The 26,644-nt window shown below is 63.3% G+C and overlaps 2 protein-coding genes across 2 annotated transcripts; one reads left to right on the top strand and one right to left on the bottom strand.

The window, feature by feature from the left end:
• Positions 1-591: 591 nt before the first annotated feature.
• SLC2A11 (solute carrier family 2 member 11) lies at positions 592-14,822 on the bottom strand. The gene is given in 12 exon segments (XM_068989929.1): positions 592-1,372; positions 1,573-1,700; positions 1,954-2,029; positions 2,127-2,228; positions 2,650-2,760; positions 2,874-3,061; positions 4,327-4,475; positions 4,950-5,079; positions 6,579-6,703; positions 9,660-9,820; positions 11,358-11,456; positions 14,733-14,822. Coding segments are annotated over 12 exon segments (1,476 nt in total). The 5' UTR covers positions 14,739-14,822; the 3' UTR covers positions 592-1,171.
• Positions 14,823-22,984: 8,162 nt separating this feature from the next.
• DERL3 (derlin 3) lies at positions 22,985-24,940 on the top strand. The gene is made up of 7 exons (XM_068989688.1): positions 22,985-23,077; positions 23,221-23,286; positions 23,378-23,451; positions 23,578-23,671; positions 24,072-24,267; positions 24,669-24,759; positions 24,859-24,940. Exons 1-7 carry the CDS (start codon positions 22,985-22,987, stop codon positions 24,938-24,940), a joined length of 696 nt encoding a protein of 231 aa, XP_068845789.1.
• The last annotated feature ends 1,704 nt before the right edge of the window (positions 24,941-26,644 follow it).

Genomic DNA, 26,644 nt, shown 5'->3' with positions numbered 1-26,644 from the left:
ATGGGGTTGTGGGTTGCAACAGACATCGGCTCTGGTGGGGACACTGATGAGAGAGGCTGTGCATGTATGGGGGCCAGGGGCACACGAGAAATCCCAGTACTTTCCTTTCCATTTTGCTGTCAAATTGAAACTGCTCAAAAAAAAAATTTTTTTTTAAATAATGGGCAAAAGATTTGAACAGATTCTTCACCAAAGGAGATCTGTGAATGGCGTGCCATTTGTATTAGTACATAAAAAGATGCTCAGCATCACTGCCCATCAGGGAAATCCCACAATTACACCACGAGGTGCCACTACACTCAGCAGGACGGCTGATTTGAAGAGACTGATGATGCCAAGGGCTGAGGAGGACTGGAGGTTCCAGAAGTCTCGTGGATGGCTAGTGGGAATGTAAGACAGTATCATCACTGTGGAAAAGTTTCTTCTACAGGTAAACACGCATTCGTTATTAAACTCAGCAATTCATTTACCCAAAAGAAATGAAGGCACATGTCTATACACCTTGTGCAGGAATGTTCACAGCAGATTTATTCATCATGGCCAACAATTAAAACCAGTCCAAATGGTACATCCATACAGTGAACTACTACTCAGCCACACAAAGGGATATGTGCTGCTACATGCAGAAATATGCATGAGTCTCAAAGACTTTATCTGGAGCAAGACCAAACATAGACGCATGCACACAGTGGGGAATTTTGTCAAATGGTCTGAGAGAGAAATCTGACCTCCAGTAACAGAAGGCAGGTCCAAGGTTTCGGGGGTGGGGTGGGGGGTACTGATCACGAAGCGGCAGGAGGGATGGCGTGAGCGGTCTCCCTGGGTCGTGGTGTGGTTCACAGGTATGCACACGTGTCAAAACTCGTGGGATGTACACTTGTGGATGCATTTTATTGCATGTAAATTACACCTCAAAAAATTTGATTAAAAAAGTCAATTCCTCACAAAATCCTTTCGTGACCATGCCCCTCTCCAAGGTTTCACAAGCTGTATTTTCTTCCCCTGCGTTTCTCTGAGTTTGTCATTGTTGGTTTCCTGCCGACAGCCTCCAGACACAGGGCGCCGAGAGGCCCCTGAAACCATCTCTCTGAGGCTGAGCACCAGGCCTGCACACTGAGGGGCTCCACAGGAGGAGGAGGGTCCGGGGCTGGCCCCCGCTGTGCCGGCCGAGCTACAGCTCCGTGGACCGGACGACCTCGGGGCCAGCCCACGCTGGGCCTCGGCTCCTCCCTGGGAAGTTGAGTCTGTGCAGCTCCTCCGAGATCTCCACGAAGCTCTTGCCTCTGGTCTCGGGGAGGAAGATGCCCGAGTACACGGCCGCGCAGACGCAGACACAGAGGAAAGGCACATAGATGAAGTGGGACAAGCCCTCCTGGAGGTTGCAAGAGACCCGAGGCCTGCTGTAGCCCATGGAGCCCCCGACGCACGGGGCCTCCGCCCTCTTGGCTCAGGTGAGCCCCCTCCCCCTTCAGGCTCTCACTCCCTGGACGGATGGAGCCTCCCCGGGGCGGGGGTTCTCACACCACAAAGGCAGGCCCCCCACCCCCAGGGGGCAGGGGCAGGCAGGCCTACCACGAGGAAGGGGAACAGCAGCCCCACGAGGAAGAGCATGGTCCACATGAGCGCCCCGCAGACCATGTAGGCAGCAGGCCGGGCCATCTGGTCAAACAGCTCCGTGGCCAGGATCCCGGTCACTCCGGCTGGAAGCGGGTGTAGAGACGTGGGCGCTGCCAGTCGGAGCTCCCTGGCCTGCCTCACCCCACCTTGCCCCCCTACCAGGACAAGAAAGTGGGCCCCCCCAGCCTTCCTCCAGCCACGCCCTCCCAGAAGCCTGTACCAGGCGGGGGTGAGGGTGTCAGGGTTAGGGTTAGGCACACCCACTCATCCTTCTCCCAGACACCCCTGGTGCTTCAGCCAGGCCCAGAGGAGGGAGCCCCCGGGGCCCCAACTCACCAGGGCCGATGCCAAAGCTGAGGATGAAGGCGAAGATGCAGGCCATGGCCAGGTAGGGCGTCCAGGAGAAGGAGCCCTGCGGCAGGGGCAGGGGGCGGGGCGAAGGGAAAGTGGGCGGGGCCCAGCCTCCCCACCCCCACCCCCTCGCCCGCCCCGCCAAAGGGCCCAGCTACCTGGAGGCACAGGGCCACCGTGAAGACGCTCCCCCAGCAGGTCATCAGGCTGTAGCCCCCAGTCAGCAGCACCCGCCGGCCCGCCCTCTCAATCGCCAGGCACTGCGAAGGGAAGGAGCCCTGGCTGGCTCACCGCTGCAGCCCCGGTCAAGGGCCGCTAGGCTGCCGGCCCGCAGTCGGCAGGGGCGTCATGCAGAAGCTGGCGAGGGGCGGGCGCGGTTTGCCACTTCGCGGATTAAGACATTATTAATTTCGCAGAGGGTCACTCAACACCCATTGGGTTTCTCCATCTCAAAATGGCGGTGTGAGCACCTGGCAAACAGCAGGTGCTCAATAAGTGCTCGCTTGCTCCCTGCATTTTAACACAGTGACCTGAAGTGGAAGTGCCTTAGCTTGGAGGCCTGTGGTGCCTGGAGCCTTAGCACCCCGAGGGTCTCCACCCCGGCAGTCTGCACCCCCAAGGTGAGCACCCCGAGGGTTCGCCGCAGGGCTAGGCGCTGGGGGTCGGCCCCAGCAGACTCACGCTGAGCAGCGTCGCCAGCAGCTCGCAGCCCCCGGTCCCGATGGCCGCGTACTGGATCTTGTCCTGCGGGATCCCTGCCTGGCTGAACACGGCCGACGCGTAGGCGTACGTCTGCGGGGAGAGGGGCCGCTGCGCGCCGGCTCGCGTCGCGCCCGGCAGCGGCTGCCCCGGCTCCCAGCCTTCCCCGCCCGCTCGCACTCCCGGGCCCCGCGCGGCCGGCTCACCGCGTCGTTCCCGCACAGCTCCATGGCTCCGCCCAGCACCACCAGGCTGGCCACCTGCCGCCGCAGCGCGCGCTCCCGGAACAGCTCCCACGGGCGCCGCGCGCGCCCGCCCCGGCAGACGGCGCGCTCCTGCTCCAGCTCGGCCAGCTCCCCGGCCAGGTCCGCGGGGCCCCGCAGCCGCTGAAGCGCTGGGGAGGGGGAGGGGAGGATGGGGACGGATGGGGGAGGGGAGGGGAGGGGAGGATGGGGACGGATGGGGGAGGGGAGGGGAGGGGAGGATGGGGACGGATGGGGGAGGGGAGGGGAGGGGGAGAAAAGGGGGCAGGGGACAGGGAGGAGTGGGGCAGGAAAGGGTGGAGGAGGGGGAGGGGAGGGGAGGGACGGGGAGGGGGAGGGGGAGGGGAAGGGAGGGACGGGGAGGGGGAGGGGGAGGGGAAGGGAGGGACGGGGAGGGGGAGGGGGAGGGGAAGGGAGGGACGGGGAGGGGGAGGGGGAGGGGAAGGGAGGGACGGGGAGGGGGAGGGGGAGGGGAAGGGAGGGACGGGGAGGGGGAGGGGGAGGGGAAGGGAGGGACGGGGGAGGAGGAGGGGCAGAGTCCCCAGCCTCTCGGTGGCCCCCATAGTCAGCTCCCCACACCCCGCTCCGGGTCACTTCACAGCCCCACGGACCAGAAAGGCTTTAAGAAGCCCGGTGGTCTGCGGGTGCCTCACACAGGACGCAGTTGTGGCCGGTTGCCACTGCCGCCTCGGCTCTCCAGGGGTCCCCGTGCCCACACCGCTCCTGGGGTTGCGGTATTTGGCAGCTGCTCCCACTAAGTGGGCGTGTGCGCGCCGCCCCTTGGCTCTGCCCCCTGACTCGCTCTGGGCCTCAGGGTTAGCCCAGCTGGGACGGTCCTAGATCAGCCCATGCCCCGCTGACCCTCGACAGTGACCAAGATGAGCAAAACCGGCAGCAAAAGCAGGCTGGGCTGGCTAGCCCTCGCTGACCCTGGGACCCTGGCACCCTGGGCCAGCCGGGCTGATATCAGCAGGGTCGTTCAGCCCAGCCCAACAAGTGAATGAGTAGAGGAGGCCGCCGTAAAGGATTGCTGTTTTAAGCCGGACGTTTGGGGATTGTTCCTCGGGCATCCTTACTGTGGCCTTGGCTAGCAGGTGAGACCACCAGCCTAGCTGGCATTAGGCCCTTGAGCCCTTGCTCGGGGTTTCATCGTCTTGCCTGTGGCAGGGGCGGCGGGGTCTTTCTTCGCACCCACCTGGGGCTTCCCAGATGCAGGGGCTGGGTCTGTTCCCTCCCACTGCCCTGCCGCTCAGGACAGGCCCCTGATAAAGAGCGTCGAAGGGACGGATGCATCATGAAATTAAGGCGCAGAGAGAGCAACAGCTTTTCCTACGTGAGACGGACGACCTGCACGCTCTGGGCAAGCGTGGTCCGGGGGCCCAAGCCAGAGGCTCACCTGCCCGACAGGCCGCAGGGTCTCCACAGTCAATGAGCAGGTAGCGCGGGCTTTCAGGGAGCAGGGGCAGGGAGGCCAGCTGGAGCGCCCCGGGCACCAGGCAGCTGGCCAGCAGCAGGGGCCAGGCCTACGGGCCACCCAGGAGCTCCCTGGGGAGACAGGAGGGGCTGGGCCAGCGCTGCCTGGTCGGAGCCCTGTTCCCTCCCGCCCCCGAGGGCACCATCCACGTTCCCCTGTGCCTCCTCCTAGCCAGCTTTGGGTCGGACACCCAGCTGGGGACCCACAGCAGGGCAGGGCCATGGCCTCCCCTATCCCTGGTGGCTCCTCTCTCCAGGGCTCTCCCCAGGGCGCCAGGTTCTGCCCTCGCCTCTCTTTTCTGGGACAAACAGTACACGCTCCCTTTCAAAGCCCAAACCTGCCCCCGTCCTCTGTCCAGACTTATCCCTGCCGCCTGGTCCTTCGGGGCTGGAAGAGGCTGACAGACAGCATGCTGGCCAGAAGCCCATGGACGGCTTTCAATGCCTTCGTCCAAGGAAGCCACGTCTGAACCTACTTGGGGGTAGGGGGAAGTTTAGGCTGCCCTCTAACCACTCAGTGTGCGTGGGGTGAGGGGCGGCGTGTACCTGAGTCCCACCACCTGACCCATCACGAGCCCCACGGCGGTGAAGATGGCGGAGGTCATGGCCACGGCCCCTCGGAGCTCCTTGGGGGCGCTCTCCCCCAGGTACATGGGCTGAACGTTCATGCCTACACCTGGCCGTGCAGGGCGACGGTCAGCCACGGGCCGGGCCTCCAGGTTCCTCCCTCAGCCTGGGCGCTCTGGGGGTTCCTCCCCGCCTCGCCCCCGCTCCCCGCCGTCGGGCAGGAAGGACTCCAGTCCTCCCTCAGGACTCCCAGGAGGGAAACCCTGGTCACCCTTGGGGAGCGGGAGGGGCGGGAGGGAGCCGGCACCCATCAGCTGTAGGCTGTCCCCCTCCCACCTGCCCCAGGGAGGCCCCCAGCGCCCAAGCACTCCATGGGGTGCTAGGACGGACAGGCGCCGCCCCCCCGCCCACCCCAGAGGGTGACAGCTGGCAGTGCCGGGGCACCATTCGTCTGCCAGGGAACACAGCTGGGGTGCTCCTGCAGCCCTTCCCTGCCCTCAGGTCGGGAAACAGGCCCCCGACAAGGCCCTGCCTCTCTGAGCACTGGCTGGGGGAGCTGAGAGGAGCGGGGTTGCGCTGATGGCCAGAAATTCTCAGAGGTAGCCTACTCGTGCTGCAGATGCTGCGGGAGGGGTTCTTTCTGCGCTAGGAACTCGGGGCACAAAGGCACCGTCTGACCTGGCCTGTTCCCTGAGCGTGGGCTGTTGTTAGTGACTCGCTTCGTGGCAAAGCTGACGGTGTGTGACTCCTGAGATCAGGCCATAAGCCTCCCCGGGACTCTCTCCTTGTGGGCCCACACACAGGCGCGCGCGCATGTGCGTGCACACACACACACACACTCACACACACGGGCTCTCTGCCACCCATCACTTCCCCTGGAGGAAGCCAGCCACTGTGCTGCACGGACACTCAGCAGCCCTGCTGGGAGACCCGTGCAGGCTGGGGAGCGCAGCCCCTGGGAAACCGCACACAAGGCCGACAGCATCTCAGCAGCAGGCCCACCAGCCATGGCCAAACCTCAGCTGACCGCAGCCCCGCCTGACACATTACAGCCTCCCGAGCGGCCCCAAACCAGGACCCCCCAGCTAAGACACTCTGGGTTCCTCACCCATAGAAACCGCGAGTGGATCAGCATTGCTGGCTTTAAGCCATTGAATTGTGGAGCGCTTTGTGTCACAGGAATAGACGCCTAATAAAGAGATGGGCACCCGGCTGTATACACAGTGGGGCGTCGAGGGGACTGATGATGGCGCCCCTAGAAGCCCAGGGGGACACGCTCAAGATTCTGCTCCACACCCCACCCCTGCAGGAGCCCGAGGTCCCTGGCAGGCTCCTCGGCTTCTGTGGGGATGACCAGAGGTCTCCTCCGTGCCTCTACGCTTTGACCGCCAGGAAGCTCTGGGCTTAGCCTTCGGGGACGCCTGTCCTCGAGCGTTTCCGTTTTTTCTAGATCCACTTCAACTGCCTAGTTACATGAGCCTTTTAAGACAAATCATGAGTAAGTCACTCTGAAAAAAAAAATGGTGAGCACGCCTGGAAAGGAAATCAATGAATGACAGGAATACGGGGCAATGGGAAGGAAAGGCGACCCCCAGGCCCACTCCGTGCCTGCGCTGATGCCCACGAGCAGTCTTCCCAGCATGATCATCTCGAAGGAGCCTGCTCTGCGGCTGAAACCAAACAGCGCTGCGGCGGCCAGCACGAAGACGTTGTTCACCAGCAGGGACTTCTTCCTTGGGGAAGCGGAGCACAGGCGAGGCAGGCTCAGGTTCAGTGCCGAGGACGACCCCTCTCCCCCACAGGGACCCTTCCCTGCATCCACAGCCAGCCCTGATCACGCCCCTGTGTGTGTGTGTGTGTGTGTGTGTGTGTGTGTGTGAGGAGTGTGAGCTGCCTGCACAGAAGTGACGCCGGCCACTGCAGCTGGGGTCACCCATGGGATGCCCCCAGGGGCCAACCCCCCAGCCCCAGCCCCAGTGGGTGCCTGCTAAGTTGCTTCAGTCATGTCTGACTCTTTGCAACCCCATGGACTGTGGCCCGTCAGGCTCCTCTGTCCATAAAATTCTTCAGGCAAGAATACTGGAGTGGGTTGCCATGCCCTCCTCCAGGGCATCTTCCCGACCCAGGGATCGAACCCTGGTCTTCTGCACTGGCAGGCGGGTTCTTTACCATCTGAGCCACCAGGGAAGCCCCCCGTCCCCAGCATACCCCAGACTACTGTCCTTTCTGCCTCCATCACAGCTTGAATGGACAGAACTTGTATTTCATGCGTTTATCCCTACAGACCGAGCAGCGCTCTCCTCAAAGCCCTTCGTAAGGCAAGTGCCCGACATCTGACTTCTCAGACCCAGGGAAGCCTGGGAAGGGAGGGAGGGGGAGCCAGGGAACCTCCCGCGCCCTCCATCCATCAGAGTCACTGCCCAGAGCAGGACGTCTGGACGGCCCCTGCCCAGCTGGCTCAGCGGGACAGACTGGCAAACCGGGAAGGGGGCACTGGGCACGTCAGCGTCGGCTCTGGGCTCCTGACTCTGCGCTCGGAGGCGCCACCCTGAGGTCACCATGTGAGCTCCCAGGAGATCCTGCAGCTCAGGTCCTGATGGGGAAACGGGCCAGACGCGGCTTGTAATTTTGAAAAAAGAAAAGGATGGGAAAAATCTCAGATGGCTTCTTTCCAGTTTGGAGGCAGCCTGCCCCTCGGTGGGTGTCGTGACCTGACACCTGCCCCAGGTGATCTGCAAAGCAGGGTCCTGTGAGGGGAGTGCTTTCTACTGGCCCACTCAGCAGCGGGCCAGTAGTCCAGACCAGCTGCCAGATGCTCTGCCCTCCGACCCTTTAGACTGTAGTGCTGAAAGTGCCTCCAGAGAATCAGAATGCAAGACCTCGGACTTTGCAGCGAAGCCACAACTTCAGTGAATTATTATCTTCTTAACCTGAAAGCGGAGAAACATCAGACTGGGGTGTCTGGCTGTTGTTTTAGCCAGCTGAGTCCTGGTTTTCTGTTGCTTGCAATTGATGCTTCTGTTAAATAGCCAAACACAACGTCTCATGCACGTCTGCTTCTGACAGTGGTGGTTACCTCAGTAACGGTGGACGAGAGCCCACGGCACCTGGCGTCATCTCAGGAGCCTTGCGGTGCAGGAGCTGGTTGCCTCAGAGGGTAGAGCCTGCTAAAGGGCCCAGGCCGGCAGGACTGTGGCACCCACTCCAGCGCAAAGACTGGGGTCACCCCGGTGGGCAAAGAGCTGCAGCCCCTGGAAGCGCTGACCCGAAACCGGCCTGGGAGACCGGAGCATGGACGTCAGCGAGGCGGGCGACAGCGTGCGCGGCTCCAAAACCCCGGAGCAGACCTGTCCCTTGTTTCCAAGGCTAGGGCTCTAAGCCAAATTCAGCCAGTAGCTTCCTGTCCCTTGGTTACTCTGTCTGTCCCCTTTGTTCGTCTCTCTTCCCGTGTGAGGTCTTGAGGGCAGTTAAGTTTACCATCAGCATGTAGACGGCGGGACAATGAGAGGGCTGCAGGGCTGGCAGGCTGGCCGCCTCGTGGAAACCCCGCCTGCGGGCAGCTCAGCTCGGGTGTGTCGGCGCTGGTGGCCGTGGCGAGGCAGTGCCCTGGGCGGGCTCAGGAGGGGCGGGACTGGGTACCGCGAAGTGGCGAGCCCAAGATACAGGAGAACGGTCCTGACGCGTGCTGGGCGGCCCGGCGGCCAAGGAGGGGATGGTGGGAGCCTGGCCTGCCTCCCCCTGCTGTCTCAGCCAGTAACAAGCTGTCTCCCAGGACTCTGAGGCCGAGTGCAGTCTCAGTGTGGCCGGAGCTGATGTGCTCAAGGCGACCCCCGCCCCGACCCCCCAGGAGAGCCCAGGCTGCAGGCCCGCCCTCTCCAGACCCGGCTTCCGTCCGGTGAGCTGCCTCAGGGCCCTCCGCGCTCTCACAGCATTCCACGTCTCAGAGTCTGTCTCCTGCTTGCGATCTAAGAGCTGCCTCAGGTGGATACAAAGGGGGCCTCGGGGAGAAAGCTCCTGTTCATGGTCCATCTAGTCAAACCCATGGTCTTTCCACGAGTCATGTGTGGACGTGAGAACTGGACCATGAGGAAGGCTGGGCGCCGAAGAATTGATGCTTCTGAACTGTGGTGTTGGAGAAGACTCTTGAGAGTCCCTTGGACAGCAAGGAGATCCAACCAGTCCATCCTAAAGGACACCAGTCTGGGTGTTCATTGGAAAGACTGATGCTGAAGCTGAAGCTCCAATACTTTGGCCACCTCATGCAAAGAGCTGACTCATTGGGAAAGACCCTGATGCTAGGAAAGATTGAGGGCAGGAGGAGAAGGGGAGGACAGAGGATGAGATGGCTGGACAGCATCACTGACTCGATGGACATGAGTTTGCACAAATGCCGGGAGTTGGTGATGGGCCGGGAGGCCTGGACACGGCTGAACGAGCGCTGCGCTGCCCTGCGTTGCGTGGCGTTCCCCTGTCAGACGTGGGTCCTCCCTCCCTCCCTCCCAGCGGGGACTCTTCCTCTCCCACGTCCCCGGGAAATGTGGGCTTCTCAGTGACGCAGCAGGCAGAGCCGGGGCCGGTGCAGAGCTGACCTGGGCCTGGGCCTGCCCGGTGACCTGCCCCCACCCCTCAGCCCGTGGACCAGGATGGCCCTTGTTGAGAGGCACTTGGGGGTCCATGGGAAGCACTCACCTTCCCAGCGTGACAGCCAGGGGCCCAGCGAGCAGCGCTCCCAGGAGGCCCCCGAGGGGATACAGGGACACGATGAGGGACCACACAAGCAGGACCAGGTGGTCGGGCAGCGGCTGGCCGGTTCGCGTCTGCCACGTCTCATTGGTGAATTCCTGAATGTGCTGTGGACACAGATGCCGGTCAGCACCCCCCCACCTCGGGGTGGGGGCTCCCCACAACAGGCCTTCTCCCCCAGACCCTGCCCCCGCAGGGCAGGCAAGCCTCCCCGGCCCCCCTGCCCGCTGTTGGGGGGATGGAACTCCCCTGAGTGTGGGGTGCTGTGCCGTGTGTCCTGGAGCTCAGAGCTGGCCAGTGTCTATGTGGCCCCTCTGAGTCCAGGATCAGGCCCGTCTCTCCCCCAATCCCACCTGGGCCACATCATCAGCCTCCCCCACTGGCCAGCTTTCTGATCGACTTGGCCGTCAGCGAGCATCAGCAGGGTATCAGAGAAGCTGGAGGTGCGTTTGTCCCCCAGGCTCCGTTCCTGGATGGGAAGTGAGTTCGCTGACAGCTGCTCTCTTGTACCCTAACCCTAACCCTGAAGGGACAGGAGAGCCAAGTTCCATCCTAGGACCTTTTTTCCTGCAGCCCCAGCTATGTGACGGGACACATAACCTCCTCAGTCAGGTGGGTCAGAGGCGGCCTCTATCACCGGGGCTGAGAGATGCCGCCTTTCCGCAGGCACTCGCTGAGCATGGGCACAGCCCTGGCGAGCTTGCTAGGGACTCAGAGATGATGGGACCCCGAGAGGGGACCAGCAGGAGGCTGAGTCCAGCTGGGAGCTTGCTGAAGAAAGGCTTCAAGCAAGTGATGGCATCTGGGTGGCTCTTGAGGGGCTTCTGCAGGAGGGGCAGGGAGGGCTTGGCCCAAGTGGGGTGTCTGTGTTTAACTGCTCTGGGCACGGAGTTGGGGGAATCAAGGCGGGAGACAGGTGGACAAGTTCGGACCCCAGGAGGCCTTGGACTTCAGGTAGATGTATGTGTTGGTTTCTCAGTCATGTCTGACTCTTTGAGGCCACATGGACTGTGGCCCACCAGGCTCCTCTGTCCATGGAATTCTCCAGCTAAGAAGACTGGAGATTCCCCTCTCTGGGAGATCTTCCTGACTCAGGGATTGAACCCAGGTCTCCTGTAGTGCAGACAGATTCTATCATCTGAACCCCCAGGGAAGCCCTCAGGTAGATGAGTCTGTCCTTAATCCTACAGGCACTGGGAGTCACAGAAGGTTTCTGAGCAGGGCGTTGGTTTGATCAGACTTGAGAGGACCCACAAGGGGAGAGGCTGAAGGCAGGGAGGCCGGTGGGGAGGCGGGGCGAGCGACCCCCGCAGCAAGGATGGGTCTGAACTAGGATCATGGCAGAGACCCGAGCCAGAGACGGCCAGGGAGGACTTGGTGCTTTCCCAGGAGGGAGGGCAGAGTCAGGCGGGACCTCCTCCCTGGGGGCACAGGGGGAGTCGTCTGCTGACATCAGAGACACAGGAGTACGTGTGAGTTTCAGGGGGGACTGCAGAGCTGGATTTGAACTCGCAGGGCCTGGGGAACAGCCCAGTGGAGGCGGAGGCGTGGGAGGAAGCTCCACCAAGCGGATGGCGGCCTGCAGATGCGACGTGGGCCGCTGTGGACGCTCGGGTGGTGACAGTGGGCACGCAGGGTACATACCAAGGTCGGAGCATTGATAATGGAGAGGTTGTAGCCGAACTGGAAAGTTCCACCAATACCAGCCGCACAGATGGTCAGGAGCAGGACCCTGCCCTGAGCCTGAGGAGAAAGGAGAGGACCCAGTGGCCGACGGCAGCTCCCGCCTTTCCCCTGCGGGGCTGCAGCCCACCAGTCCCAGCATGGCGATCTGTCTGAAGCTGGCGGTGGCGACGTCCCCGCTTTGCAGATGAAGAAACAGAGGCAGAGAGGAGTTGCGTGGGCCAAACAGCACGGGGCAGGCAGCAGAGATGCCCCTCGCCTTCTGCTCTGAGCCCGGGTCCCACTGCCCCTCGGCCCTGCCAGCATTTCCCGGAGATGGACAGGCATTCCCGGGCCCCTGCCCCTCGTCTTGCCCAGCTGCCTCCCAGGCATGCCTGCTGTGGCTCAGGGCACAACACCCTGAGCTGGGGCCCCAGGGGAGTGGAGCTCTGTGAAGCTTCTCCACAGACTGGCTGGGCGCCCCGCCCTGTTCAGAGAAGGGGCCACATGGACCTACACGTGTGGGCACCTGGGAGGCACCTTGAGCCGCAGGGAGCAGTGGGAGCCCGCTGATGCTGATGGCGACTTCCAGGCTGGCGGCAGCCGGTGCGCACACCCCTGGCACAACAAGAGGGCATCTTCCTGTCCTAGAGCGGTGCCCCTACACAGGCGGGCGACGCCCCAAGGCACCCCCAGGAGGCTCAGCGCCCTGATGCCCCGTTGTTAGGTTGGTAAGCTTTCCTAGGCATTCACCATCTATTTAGAGTTTGCCTCATATATTTTCTTAAGATTTTTTTTACACTTTTAAAAATTTATTTTTAATTGGAGAATATTTGCCTTACAATGTGGTGTTGGTTTCTGCTGTACCACAGCGTGAATCAGCTCTAAGTACACTTATATCCCCTCTCTCTTGAGTCTCCCTCCCACCTCTCACTTAAAGATTTTTTTGATGTGGGTCATTTCTTTAAAGTATTTATTAAATTTGTTACAACATTGCTTCTGTTTTATGTTTTGGGTGCTTTTTTGTTTGTTTGTTTGTTTTTTGCCGAGAGGCATGTGGATCTTAGCTCCCAGGACCAGGGATCAAACCAGCACCTCCTGCGTTGGAAGGTGAAGTCTTAACCACTGGACCACCAGGGACATCCCCGTCTTGTCATTTTTGATTACAAAAGAGTATGTTCATTAAGGGGCTTCCCTGGTAGTGCCGCGGTAAAGAATCCACATGTACTACGGGACATGCAGGAGACCTGGGTTCGATCCCTGGGTCAGGAAAATTTCCTGGAGGAGGGCATGGCAACCCACTCCAGTATTCTTGCCTGGAGAACCCCATGGACAGAGGAGCCTGGTGAGCCACAGTCCGCGGGGTTGCACAGAGTCGGATACGACTGAAGCAACTTAGCGCGCGCGCACACACACGCGCGCACACACACGCTCATTCAATCTTTTGAAAGCTCAGTACACACTGAAGGTTCTCCACTCTCCCAAAGAACAGTGGCCTGCTCCCCCCGATATTTCACGAGACACTCACAAAGTGGTTAACTGTTCAGAAATGGGATTGTCGATCTTTTCCCAGTAATGCTATACTACCTCTCATGTTCTGGCAAATTGTCTCCCAGGTATAAAGTGCTGTGTCATGTTTATTACTTTTTTAATATTTAAATACAGGTTTCATGGTAGAAGGATGTTTGGCTCAGGACTTCGTGAAAAATTTCCAGAGCCTGAAGGCTACTTACACATTCATCCGTCGAATACCGAGCGCCTGACCCAGCCAGGAACTGAGCTGGGGGGCAGACACGGGGCGGGGGCGCGGGTAGGGGCGATGGAGGGGTGGAAACAGACCTGCTTTCACCGGATGGTGAGAAACGGCTGGGTGGGGGGAGGCGGGGGGGGGGTGGGGGGAGGGGGGCGGGGAATAGCCTCCCAGGGCAGGACCTTGCCAAAGATGTTGCCACCAGTCTTCGGGCAGGTCTGTGCCGGGCACCGTGGCCGGCCGCCAAGTTCCGATAAGGCTAAGTGACTTCCCCCCAAGCGGGAAGCCACAGAGGGAAGCCAGGTGGGAACGCGAGAGTCCGATCCCGCTGGAGTCACGCGGAAGCTCCCTAATGGGCTGCCTGCGGTGAGAGTCTCACTGGGAGCGCAGATCCGCAGGAAGCGGCAAGTCACCCGATGAGAACCGACCCCAGGTGGCAGGGCGGAGGCTGCCAGGTCGCCAAGGGAGCATAAATTACTTAATTCCCTGAGACCGTGGATGGAGACCGCCTAGGCCTGCGGCGGCTGGTCATGAAAGCCTTCAAACGTTAGCTATGGTGGGGAGGAGTCATTCAGTGAGTGAGGAAGGCTTGCCTTCCCACTCTGGGCAATAAATCTACGGTTCTAGGTGCTGAGGATACAGCAGTGAACCAGAAAGACGAGATCCGGGATCTCACGCAACTTTGCTTCCAGCGGGGGAGTGACAGGCAGTAACAAACGCACCAGGAAAACACGTAGGGTGTCAGAGACACAGAGAAAGAGGGCAAGGGGAGGGGCGGGGTCTGCGGCGTGGCCAGGGAAGGCGCCCGGCGTTGAGGGGTCGCCCGCGCGAAGACCAAGGAGATGAGGGGAGGCGCCGTGCAGGGCTCTGAAGGGAGCGGAAAACCCCCAGGGATGGGGTGGTGGGCGGTGTGGACATGCTATTCCGGATGCCTGGCTCTGGGAACAGCAGCAGGTGAATGGAGACGGAGTTTAGGGGCAGCGCGGAGATGAAGGTGGGAAACAGGCCCCGCACGGGACGAGGAGCGGGTGCAGTGGCCAGGGGCTGCTGAGTCTGGAGGCGCTGTCCGGCCTGCACGAGAACCTAAGTGATGCTGGTGGGGGACAGGTCCAGCACCCTGCGCCCCAGCCAGACCTTCGCCCGAAGCGGACCCGAGGGGAAGGCGAGGCGCATGTGCGGTGGGCGCTTGCGAACGCTGGAGCAGGGCGCACCTTAACGCGCGCGCAGGCGCACAGGGCGTCAGGGGTGGGGGGCCCGCGAGCTGGTCTCCAGGGTCCGAGGCTGTATCTGGGATGAGGCGGCTCGCGCGCATCCTCCATGCCCCCGTTTCTGCAGCTGCGAGGACCAGCCCGGGCCCACCTCTGCAGACCGGAAGGGAGCCCCGATCCGGGGACTTCTCGCCCAACAAACAGCCTGCCTCCGACCCCCGCAGGTCTTGGCGGGCGGCTCCGATCAGCGAGCTCGGGACTCGCCCGAAATCCCGGCCCTGGTTCCCCGTGCCCTGCCCCGCGGCGGCCTGCGGACCGACTTTCTGCAGGTCCCTGCCGCGCCCTTCTGTGGACCTCCGCCGCCGCCCCTTCCGGCCCCTTTTCGGGGCCGCCTCTCACCTCCATCTGGCGCCCCCGCCCTCTGTCAGGTTCCGGGAGACCCCTGTCCCCGGGAGGGCCCCGTCCCCGGGAGGTCTCCGTCCCCGGGCACTCTGAGGCCGAGCGCTTGATTCTGCGCGGACATCCCCACGCTCCTCCAGCCCAGGTGTCCCCGCCCTTTCCCCGGAGGAGGGGCAGGATTCGGAGGGACGAAGGGCCGACCCACCAGTCTCCGGAGCGCTCTCATCTGTCCGTCTCCCGCAGAGCCGCGGATAGGAGAGCGGGTCTCGGGTTGCAGCCCAGGCATGCATTGTGTGCGAGGCCGCGCTGGCCCCGGAAACAGGATGAGCCCAGTCCAGCGGACTTTGTGAGGTGAGCAACTAGCGGGTCCGCTGGGCCGGATTAATCTTTCATTTCTTAGGGCTTCTCAGGTCCTTCGTGAATCCAGGTCGATTAAGGTCAAATCGAAACCAGACCTGCCACAGATGCTATTTGTGGTCATGGAAACAGAGACCCGAAGGTCATCTGAGCGACGACGGCGACAGGACACAGACCGCAAGTGACGATGCAGTATTCCTCTCGCTCCTGCTTGGGTTTATTTCGTTGCTCTGAACTTTTGAAGCGTCATGTATTTTTAAGGAAAAATACACAAGATAAAATATTAGCAGTTGCCAAGTGCTCGCCTCTCTGCGTCTTTTGCGATGATCCTCTGCCGTAGAAGCACCCACTCCGCTCCCCACCCCACCCCCCCCCCCCCCGATGCCGCCTGGACACCTTGCTGGAGTCAGCTCCCCCCACCCCCTCAGTGCGTGGGCTCGCCAGACGCTAATTATTGTCCTTGAGCAAGGAAGCTTGAGGTTTCTCTTCGGCAAACATTAACCGGCAGTTTAACCTTCAGCACGCGCAAGTCAAGGTTGTGAGTGATGACGAATCCTCTCAACACCCCACACGGGGTGGCTTCAGCCTCCCTTGCGGAAGAGCCCCTGAGACGCCACAAGGTGGAGCTCGCACGCTGTGCCCCGCAGTCGTGCTGGGAGTCCGGGCTGGGCTGCCAGATCTCAAGCGCGGCGCAGCGGACCCTGCGCGATGGGGCGGCCAAACCACGCCCGAGTGGGGGGAGCGTGGACAGCCGCCTCCCCCGCGGGCCTTCCCGCGTGGAGTCCCACCCAGTCTCGGTTTCCCGGGTGGGAAGGCGGAGAAGGCAGCGGGGGAGGAGGGGCGGCCTGCCCACGGCCTCCGTGCTCAGGACCTCCGCGCCCGCGGCCCGCGTGCGTGGTGGCGCCCCTTCCCAGCCCTGGGAGCCAGGCCCCGCGCTCGCTTCTACACGCCAGAGCCTCTTATTCTGCAGATCGGGAAACTGAGACCCAGAGCGGCGGGGAGGGCGGAGGCCGGGGAGGCTCGCGCCCAGCATCCAACCGGAGGCGGGAGCAGCAACGGCTCGCACCGCAGGCGATCGATACCGCAAAGCCGCCTGGAGGGCTCCACCGGGTCCGCGCCCCCAAAAGCCTCTGGCTACTCCTAGCCCCGCAGAAGCGGCGGGCCGCCTTGTTGACCAGAGCCCGCCCCAGATGAGGCCTCCATCACTACCCGGGCTCGAGGCCCTCCGCAGAGATGCGGCCTCCAGACCCGCGGGTGACCCGTCCAGCCCGCCCCAGGCGCCAGCTACCAGGGACATGCCCGCGCCGCGGAGACCCGCTCCGCCTGCGAGGGGCCGACAAAGCCCGCGCTGCCGGCGTCGGCGCGGCGCGACCTTCCGGGGCTCCGCGGCGGAGACAAAGCGGCTTGAGTCGGTGCCCCGTCAGGCGCGGGGCCCTCCAGCAGAGCTGCCTCCGCGGCTCCTGGCCGAGTCTGGGCATCCCCGGTTCCGCGATCCCCGGGTGATTTCGCTTTCTCTGTCCTGCGCACCCAGCCCGCGCCCGGCCGGGCCGGTAAGCCAGGGTCTTGGCGGGGCTTGGGAGGTCTGCTAGCCAGCCCACCCTGCCTCTGCCTCGCTGCGTGCCTTCCCTCGCTGATCCATGAGGTCATGGGACAGGAGTCTGGGCAGAGGCCTAAGGCCTGGAGCCAGGGCCCAGGCTGGACCCCAGAGGCCCTGGTCTGTCCTTCAGCCGGTCAGCTGGGCGCCCATCTTCAGGTGGAGTGGCGGCTGGGCCCCTACTGCCCCTGACCACCGGTGGGCCGAACGCCTTTGACCTGACTGCCCCCTCTGACCTCAGTGTCCTTCTTGGTCAACGGTGCCTTCCAGAAAGGGCTCAGGAGCTGTTCCGGGCTGCTCCAAGGCCCCTCCTCCTTGTGGCCTTCCCACTTGGGCTGGCATCTCTACTCCACACCAGGAGCCTCCAGATTGGGCACTGGGCGGAGCTCAGAGGCCAGCTGACCTTGGTCACCAGGCTGCCAAGGTGGGCAGTGAGCCATCATGAAGCTCAGCAGGCCGGCAACAGGCCTGGTTGCGGTGGATTCCAACCGAGCCCCTGCAACCCCAGCACTTACTTTCTGCCTCCCAGCCTCCGGCTGCTCACCTGTGAAATGGGGACATCATAATAACCGACCTGCCCCCTGCACAGGTGCTGCGTCCTCAGGCCCCACTTGTATCTACTGACTGCCTGCACCCAGCATCCTGAGGACAGGTACCCCGCCCTCTCTTTATCTCCAGACACACCTGGCCCACCTGTGGACCAGGTGTGTCTGGAGATAAAGAGTGTGGAGGGCACGCCCCGGGGGCAGACTCTACCCTGAGACCCAGCTCTGTCCTCCTCCCCCTCCCCTCCCCTCCCATCCGATCTGGCATCCACTCCAGTTCTGGGACACATTTCCAACTTAACAATCCAGAAGAAAGAAAGAAAGAAAGAAAGAAAGGAAAACCTCAAGCAACCACCGGGTGAGCAACCCTCCTGGCCACCCGTTGATATTTGAGGAGTGGAGCTGACTGCGATTTTGGACCGGAGATTTAAAGCCATCTTAATTAGAAGGAAAGAATGTCCCTGTGGTTGGCCGTTCTAAAAATACAGCTGTGCCCACATCTGGAGGCGAAGGGTCGGAATGGCGGTTAGAGCATCTGTAGCGCTGACACCCGCATTCCTTGCAGGGGGAGGCCCCTCCCAGCAGGGCCTGTGGAGCTGGGGAGAGGGGAGAACACCAAAGCAGCCAGTCCCCTGTGGCCGGGCCACCTGGCCAGGTCTGGGACGGAGCTGAACAGGGAGCCCACCCCTTCCTGGGCACATCTTCCCCCTTCCCCGTGCCTTCCCCACACCCCAGCCTGTTTCCCCGGGGGCCTGGTTAACTGGGGCTCCTCTCTCACCAGCACCTGCTTGACCTGGGCGCGGCTTCTGACCAGGGAGGGGATTTTCTCCGGCTGTGATATGAAGTGCTATTTATTACCTTTAACGAACTTGTCGCTTGTTTTGTTTATCCGTACTAAGCAAACGGGGTACTTTCATACCTAATCTTAGATCTGTAATTTTGCTTTTTTTTTTTTTTTTAAAGAGGCCCTGATACCTCACACAAGTGAAGGGCAGGTGAGGCTGGGAGAAGGTCTTGAGTAAACTGGCGGCAGGGCCTGCGGCGGTGTCTCCAGGGGATCTGAGGGCGCGGGGTTCCTGTTCCCGCACACGGCCTGGGGCTCCCTCTCCCGGGTGTGGGAGCAGGGCTGTCGGGGGTACAAGCCAGGACAGAGGTGTGGCGCCCCGGGCCTCTCCCAGCCTCTCTGAGCGCTGAGTCACTGGTTCTGGGCACAGGCTCCAGAACGGTGGCCCTGGCCTTCCAGGTCACTGCCAGACCACAGGCCGGAACTGTCTGAGGTCCTGGCCGGCCGGCAACGGCTAAGGAAGGCCATGGGACAGCGTGGTCTTAGGTTTCATGTGGACCAGATCCCACACACAGCCCAGTGGGCAGGGGTGGGGGGCAGACCCATGTGGGGACACACGTGTCTCCAGGAACTCACATCCCCAGCCCTGCCACTTGGCTGACTTGGCCAAGCAGATAATCTTCTTCCAAAAGATGGCCCCGGGCGGAGGAGGGGAGGCCCTGCCAGCTGCTCCGGGCGCCAGCTGGAGGCAGTGGTCACCGTGGTGAGCGGGAGCGCGGGGCACCTGCCGAGGGTCCTGACAGCTGGGCACCGAGGGTCAGGCTGGCCCGGCAGCTGGGGAGGGACCGATTCATCCAGCCAACCGAGGGCCGGGTGGGGAGCCCCAGGCCCCACTGCTCAGCCAGGGAGCAGGCTGGGCGCAGAGCCGCTTGTCAGGACTCCGTGACCGGAGCCCAGAGGCGGCAGGCGGCTCAGTCTCTGAACCGGGCCTGGCCCTACCCGGCTCCGCTGCCTCACCGGGCCGGGCGCTTACTGAGGTCTGTGCCTCCTGCCTCCTGGATCCTTCCACCCTCTCTAGTGCCTGTGACTGCAGGCTGTGGCCATCTTCTCTGACCTGCGGCTTCCTCCAAAGAGCCCGCCGCCATCTGACCTCACCCCACTGAGGCTCCTTGCTGCCCGCAGAACGGAGAGCACAGCCTGCAGGGCCCGGTGGGCCAGCCTCTCAGCACGTGCAGCCCCCTCCCCACCCCCACCTTTGTTCCTCCGGCTGCCTCGGGACCTTTGCACGAGCTCTCTGCCCTCCTCCTCCACCCTGACAGCCCCCCGCCTTCCCCAGCCCACTCAGAGACCCTCAGACTCCTGGAAGGTCGAGTCTGCTACCAGGCTCGGAAGGCCAGGCCCCGGTCACCCCCTCTGCTGGGCAGCCCTGACGCAGCCCACCTGGACTGTGTGTCCGTTTCACCCTCCTGCCACGAGTAGCTGCTACCCAGTGAGTTCCGGAATCAGTGCTAAAAATATCCCGTGACCCAGACAGGAAGGGCCGCCCGGGACCCAGCTGCTCCTGGGGGCGCGGGCTGGAGCTGCGGTGAGGCCCACCCACAGCAGTGGGGGTAGGGGGAAGTCCTCGTGAGGGCGCCCCATCATCCACAGGAAGACTCCGCGCCCCCAGCACTCACCGTGTCTCTGCTTCGGGCCTGTGCTGCGTTCGGAATAAACTAACATTTAAAAATTGAGTGCACGGGGCCCTAAGAGAAGGCAGGTGCGCTCTGGTCCCTTCAGGGAGGCTTCCTGGAGTGGGGGGCATTTCCAGCACCCTCCCTCTCTCTCTTTTAATGGAACACTGAGGATGGTAGGGAAGGAAGTGAGTGAACGAAGGAGGCAGATTTGGGCCGTCCCAAGAGAGGAACGCTGACTCAGGGGTGGGGGGAGCGCTGGAGGGTTCCCTGTGGGAGGGGGCGTGGGCAGGGACGGTCCCCGGGTTCGGGGTTGTTGCTGGGGGCTCGCGAGGGTCTCTCCTGGTGTGGGAGCCCTGAGAGGAAGGCGGGCACTGTGGGCAGGCAGAGGGTGCTGTCCCGCCTGTAGGACGGGAGGAAGGGGGGTCTCCAGACCTGGGCACCCCGGGTTCCTTGCTCTGCAGCAGGCAGGAGCCCCGGGCCAGCAAGGGAACACAGGCCTCTCCCCAACAGTCCTCAGCCCAGGAGCGAGGAGGTGGCCCTGCTGCCCAGGACAGACAGACCGGGTAGAAGCCGCCAGCATCCAGCACGCCACCTTCCCGGGTCAGCCTGGCTCCCAGGGATGTGTGGAGCCTGGGGCTGCTTTCTGTAATGAACCGCCTGGAGGCGCCGAGGGTGGGAGCCGCGGATCCAGTGCCTCCAGAGCGGCCTGTCCTGGGCCTGCTGCTGGGCGGGAAAGCCCGGACACGTGGCAACGGCCCGCTCCAGGCCCTGCTCTGCCTCCTATGGAGCCCGGGGGGTCCCGGACCCCCGGGCTCTCCAGGAGAGGACCCTCCAGGCAGGACGGAAGGTCTGCAGTAGAACCTGTGCTGTCCCCGGCACGTCCTGCCCCCTACCCGGGGCTCCCAGCCTCCCAGGAGTGTGCTTCCTCAGCCGCAAACCAGGCTCTTGCCTGATCGGCCCCGTCGAAGGGGAGAGACAGGCCCTCTATCCCATGACGGCCCCTCCATTAGCCCCGCCTGACCCCTGCAGAGGGCCAGCCAGCGCCTGCTGCTGACAGCCAGCAGGCCAGAATGCCTCCCCTTCCCCATGCACACAGGAAGCCTGACCCCTCTCACCGGCTCCTTCAAGCCTGGCGGGCGCCTGCTGGGGTGTCTGAGGCCCTGGATCCCTGGCCTGCAGCCATACTTCCAGCTGGGTGAGCTCTGCTCCCCCAAGTTCACCTCCAGCCTGACCTAGGTCTGCTCGGCTGGGAAACGGAGGCTGCCTGAGCAGCGGTTTCTCAGCCTGCTCCCACTGCCCAGCCTCCCAATCGCCTTGATCCGACTCCTGCTGTATAAGATTGAACTCTCCTCATGCCTGAACCAAATGCACACCCCACCTTCATCCGCGCGCCTCTTCCTCCCCCTCCCTTCCCAAGTGGACCTCCAAGAGCACTCCCCAGGGACTCCTCTTACCCCTCCCGTGATCCATCAGAGATAACCATCTTGGCTGGTCGTCTCCATTCTGGTCTCCTTGGGGGGACTTAGGGCCCAGCTCAGGGCTTCCCTCACCTGCCACACTGGAGTCCGAGGTTGAGCTCCTGTTTGGTAAAAGTCTGGACACTTCCTCTCCCTTGTGGCCACTGTTACCCAGGGCCCTTGGCGAGGCTGCGCATCTCAGAGACTTTCCAGGTCACGTGCCCCAAGGCCTCCCACCGCCTGGCCCCTGCAGCCCTGTCCTGTCTCTGCAGCAGCCTCCCTGGTTGTCCACCTTCTCTCTCTAACTCGTGAGGGTCGAGCTGGCTGGGCCTGCCCTCGTGCCTTGGGCATCTCATGAGGGCCCAAGGCTACAAAGGCCATTGGTCTACTGAAGACTGGTACCCACACTTGAGCCGCCTGCCTGGCCTCTCTGCCACGTGGATTTTTCCACGCGGATGTCACATAGATCCCCTAGACTCAGTGAGGCCAGAACAGGATGCTCCATCCGCCTGCCCTCCCCGTAAGCGTTCTCCAGCTCAGGAAAGACCATTGCCTTCCATCTCCCCTGTGGCTCAGTCCCTCAAGTCACCCTTGACTCTCTCTTACAGCTCCATCTAGTCTGCTGGCAAAACCCACATCCCGTCCCTCCTGGTCCTCCAGGTTCTGCCCTGCCCGAGCCACCAGCTTCCCTGGCATCCTCCGCCTGCCCCCGGATTCCTCTGGCCTTCTGCTGTCCTCACAGCAGCCACAGGCATCTTTTTAAAGTGACAATCAAGCATCACTTCTTCACAGAGCCTTCCCAGATCATCCCATCTGGCAGGGGGCCGGCTACCCAGCCCTCCAGCCTCCACTTGACTCTCATCACCATCACTGTCCTGCAGACGCTAGTTCTCATCTTAGCAGAAGCCCCTGACCCCGCGGTCTCCTTGGCTACACCAGGAGTGATAGCATCTTTTGTTGGCCACCGTGTCTCCAGGCATCCAGAACACTGCCTGGCACACAGTCCATGCTCAATAAACTAGGGACTGTATTCATTAGAAGGAATACACGGGGTTTCTCTTTTCCACCCAAGTAACGAGTCTCTCTCCAGCTCGTCCACTTGCGCCAGCCGGTCTCCGCACCTTCTCGTCCCACCAGTGCCGCAGGTCCCCACTCTGCTCCTCCCCTGGCGGCCCTCGTTGGGGCTTCCCAAAGGAGTCGGCAGTTTCAGCGGGGCCTGGGCTTGCAGGGAGATTTGGACACAGCCGCCGAGCGTCTCCCTTCCTGCTCTGGTTCTCAGAGAGAAGGACAGCCTGGGACCCCAGCCAGCCCAGGTAGGGCTGCTGAGCAGGGCGGTCCAACTCCAGGCTCCGCCCCGCCCATGCCCCACCCACGCTGCGTGGGTGGAGGCCAGGAAGCGGCGGGACGGCGGGCGGTGGGCCGGGCGGGGAGGCTGCGAGGCCGCACCCCTCAGTCTCACGGGGGCGGGGGGCCCTTCTAACAAGTGCTCGTAGCCTCAGCCTCGCCCGCAGGGTGGGCCAAGGTGTCCCCGCTACCGGCAGCCCCTAAGTCCCCTAAGGGCTCAGCTCCTCATTGGCCACACCTCCCACGCCACCGCCGAGGGTACCACAACACGCGCCACGTGCTCCATCGTGGGGCCTGCTCATTGGCCCCGGGTTACGCCCCGCCCACGCCCCGTCCCTCCGCTATCTCTTCCTATTGGCTATCTGCCTCAGGGCCCCGCCCTCCAGCCGCGGGCGCGCTCCACCGCAGGTGCGGATTGGCTGAAGGCGGATGGGCGGGGCTTGGAGGCGGGTTAAGAGAGCGTGGCAGGCCGACCACGATGTCTGGGAAGCGTCCATGGCGTGGCAGGGGCTGGCGACCGAATTCCTGCAGGTGCCGGCGGTGACGCGGACGTACACCGCGGCCTGCGTCCTCACCACCGCCGCCGTGGTGAGCCGGGAGCCGCGGTGGGGGAGCGCCGCCGTGGTAACCGCCCCCGGGGGTTGCCAAGGTTACGACTGGACCCCCCCCCCCCCCGCTCCCCCAGGGTGGGTGGGTCGGGGGGCAGTTTCTAAGATCTCCTGGTTCCGCAGCAGCTGGAACTCCTCAGTCCTTTCCAGCTCTACTTCAACCCGCACCTCGTGTTCCGGAAGTTCCAGGTGAGGCCGCCCCGCCCCTTGCACTTGCTGGCCCAACCCCTCCCGCCCAGAGCTGGCCTGACCGCCCCCCACCCCGCCGCACCCCACGCAGGTTTGGAGGCTCATCACCAACTTCCTCTTCTTCGGGCCCCTGGGATTCAGCTTCTTCTTCAACATGCTCTTCGTGTATCCTGCGCCGTGCTGGAGGCGGGAGCGGGCGGCGGGGCGGGGTGCGGGGGACCGGGCGGGAGGCGGCGGGCCTGGGGAGGCTGAGCCCTTCCAAGGGGCACGCTTCCTATACCAAAGCCGCAGGTTCCGCTACTGCCGCATGCTGGAGGAGGGCTCCTTCCGCGGCCGCACGGCCGACTTCGTTTTCATGTTTCTCTTCGGGGGCGTCCTGATGACTGTATCCTTCCTGGGCTCGGGGACCTGTGGGTCCGGGCCTGTGCTGGCCCTGGGGCCCTGCTTGAGCGCCGGCCCAGAGGGAGAGTTGCGCCCCCGAGCTGAGGGTGTTTTTGAGCGTACATCACGTGCTCAGCGGCAGGTGCCCCTGTCGAACTCCAGGGCTACACCCAAAGTACCACAGGGCAGGGTGCCCAGGGGCTGACTCCTGAATGCAGGTAGCCAGGAGGATCTAGGGCTGGGCCCGGGAGCTGGGGTCAGGTGGAGAGGCAGGGCGGATCAGGTGGCCCCTGGAGGCCACGATTTGGTCTTAGAGTGGGAAGTGAAACCAACTAGCTTGATTTCAGGGGTTTAGGAAGTCAGAGGGGCCCTGGGCAGGGCACAAGACCTTGACTCTGGCCCAGCTACTGGGGCTCCTGGGCAGCCTCTTCTTCCTGGGCCAGGCCCTCACAGCCATGCTGGTGTACGTGTGGAGCCGCCGCAGTCCTGGGGTGAGGGTCAACTTCTTCGGCCTCCTCACCTTCCAAGCGCCGTTCCTGCCTTGGGCGCTCATGGGCTTCTCAATGCTGCTGGGCAACTCCATCCTGGTGGACCTGCTGGGTGAGCCTGCTGTCCAGGGAGCCCGCCCCAAATTGGGTGTGCTGGGCCAGAGCCCTGGCCCGCTCCCTGTCCCCCACCGCTCTTCCCTACTCCTGGCACCCCCACTCCTCCAGCCCCTCCAGCAAGCCAGCCTGTCAGTTTTACTTCCTCGAGCCTGACCCATTCGCTGGCACTTGTGTGGGGCCCGACCCCGTGGGGATGGGTGGCTCAGGGCGCCTGCTTCACGGCTCTAGTTCCTCTGATGTCCTCAGGCCTGACCTCCTCCCAGGTTCTGCCCACTTCTGGGCCAAGCCTGGCCCCACGCTGGGCTGGCCGGCCGTGCAGGGCATCGGACACCCATGCTCTGGGGGCTTCAGGGTTGTGACGGGTGGCCTCGCTCAGCACTGGTGGGTCTCCCACAGGGATCGCGGTGGGCCATGTCTACTACTTCCTGGAGGACGTCTTCCCCAACCAGCCTGGAGGCAAGAGGCTGCTGCTGACCCCCAGCTTCCTGTGAGTGCTGACAGCCTTCCCCACCCCCTCCCCAGATGGCTCTCCACCCCATGGGGGGTACCCTGCCAGCTGCAGCTCAGCGTGGGCCCCTCCTCACAGGAAACTGCTACTGGATGCCCCAGCGGAGGACCCCAATTACCTGCCCCTCCCCGAGGAGCAGCCAGGACCCCTGCAGCGGTGAGGACGACCTCACCCAGAGCCGGGTCCCCCACCCCCAACCCTGGCCTGCGACGCAGCTGCCTGTCCTGGAGGCCGGGCCCGGGCCCAGGGCCCCCGCCTGAATAAACAAGTGACCTGCAGCCTGTTCCCCACAGCACTGGCTCTCCTGCCACGGCCGGCCTCTCCACGCAGGGCACGTGCTGCTGGCCGAGAGACAGGGCCATCAAGCCTGACCTGCTCTCCGGCCCAGTACAGGCAGCACAGCCGGAGGCCCGGGGAGGGTCCAGAACCTGCCCGGTCGCCAGCAGAGCTCTGAGCACAGAGGGCAGCCCTGCCAGGGTTCTCATCCCCGCCCTGCCTGTGCCGTACTTCAGCTTCCACTGACGGGGCTCAGATCTCGGGCAGGGCTGGGACTGGGATGCTGGGTTTTGCTGAGCTTTGGCTGTGGGGGCCCTCCGTTGACGCCTCCCTAGGTCCTCCTGTCCCGAACTAGCAGCCCCCAAGGGGACCCCTGCCTCATTTCCCAGCCAGGCCACTGAAGGACGGGCCAGGTGCAGAAGAGGGCCAGGCCCTTTCTGTGATTCCAAAGCCTCAAGTGTCACGTTTGCAGAGTCCAGTGGCTGAGGCAAAGGCCTCTGGGAAGCTCCGCCCCTGCCGCTTACAGCTGAGGCCCGCGGGAGCCTCACCTGGCCCCCAGCTCACGGGCATCGGAGGACCAGTCCACACAGTGGTTTACTCCTGGGTCGGCACCAGCGGCCGCCAGCTGTCACTTTCACAGAGGATAAAAGGACTCGCTGTGGACTCGGACCTTAATGTTGTCGTGAAACCTCTGGCCCAGCAGCGGGCCCGGCAGTGGGTAGGCAGGTGAAGGCCCCGCCCCGGGCCTCTCCCAGGCAGGTGCCGCCTGGCCAGCAGGGGAGGCAGGCAGTGTCATTCCCCACCGGCTCTGGGGCTCAGGCCACCTCCTGCTATGGCCGGAACATCCCCCCTAGTGGGGGAGCCCAGTGTCTGCGAGGCCAGCTGGGCCTGGAGCCTTTCTCTCTGAAGCCCTGCCGTCCCCTTGCCCTGTATGGAGGGCAGAGGCTGGAGCGCGTGTTCCTAGGATGTGCTCACGAGACCCCCAAGCCCAGGGGCGAGGCCCATCGCAGCCCACCCTGCAGCTGGAAACCCTCGGAGCTCCGCCCCTCCCACTGTGAGGCCCCTGCCATGTTGGTGCCAGCAACGGAAGGTCCAGGGCCTGGACCCACGGGCTTAACGCAACTGGGCCTGGGTCACCTGCGGGGCCTGGTCCCGGGAGGAGGAAGCCCCCAGGTGCCACCCTCCTGGGTGCCATTTCCAGGTTGCGTGGGGACCCGTCCACGTCACAGAAGATGCAGGGTCACGTGGTGAGCTGGCACCGGGCCCCGCCGGAGCACCGGCTGCGGGTGGAGGTGGGCCCCAGCTCTCCTGTCAGGCACGGGGTGCTGAGAGGTGTGGCCAGAGTGGTGCCCACCAGCTGCAGTGGAACAGGTGGGCACAGGCCCGCAGGCCCACCAGCAGCGCCCGCACAGGACGGGGCCCCTGCAAGGGACAGAGAAGCCAGGCTCCTGGCTGGGGGCCGGGCTGGGACTGGCAGGCGGCCCTGCCCTCTGCGCCCCACCACTTCCCACCCGCCTGGGACTCCAAGGACTTGCTGAGCTGGGCGGGTGGGAGCCACGGGGAGTCAAACTCCGGTGGGGGCAGGAGG

The sequence above is a fragment of the Capricornis sumatraensis genome, chromosome 17, assembly GCF_032405125.1.
Source record: "Capricornis sumatraensis isolate serow.1 chromosome 17, serow.2, whole genome shotgun sequence".
In the NCBI taxonomy this organism is placed as follows: domain Eukaryota; kingdom Metazoa; phylum Chordata; class Mammalia; order Artiodactyla; family Bovidae; genus Capricornis; species Capricornis sumatraensis.
Note: the sequence above shows the minus strand (reverse complement) of the source record. Positions and strands in the feature narration are given on the sequence as shown.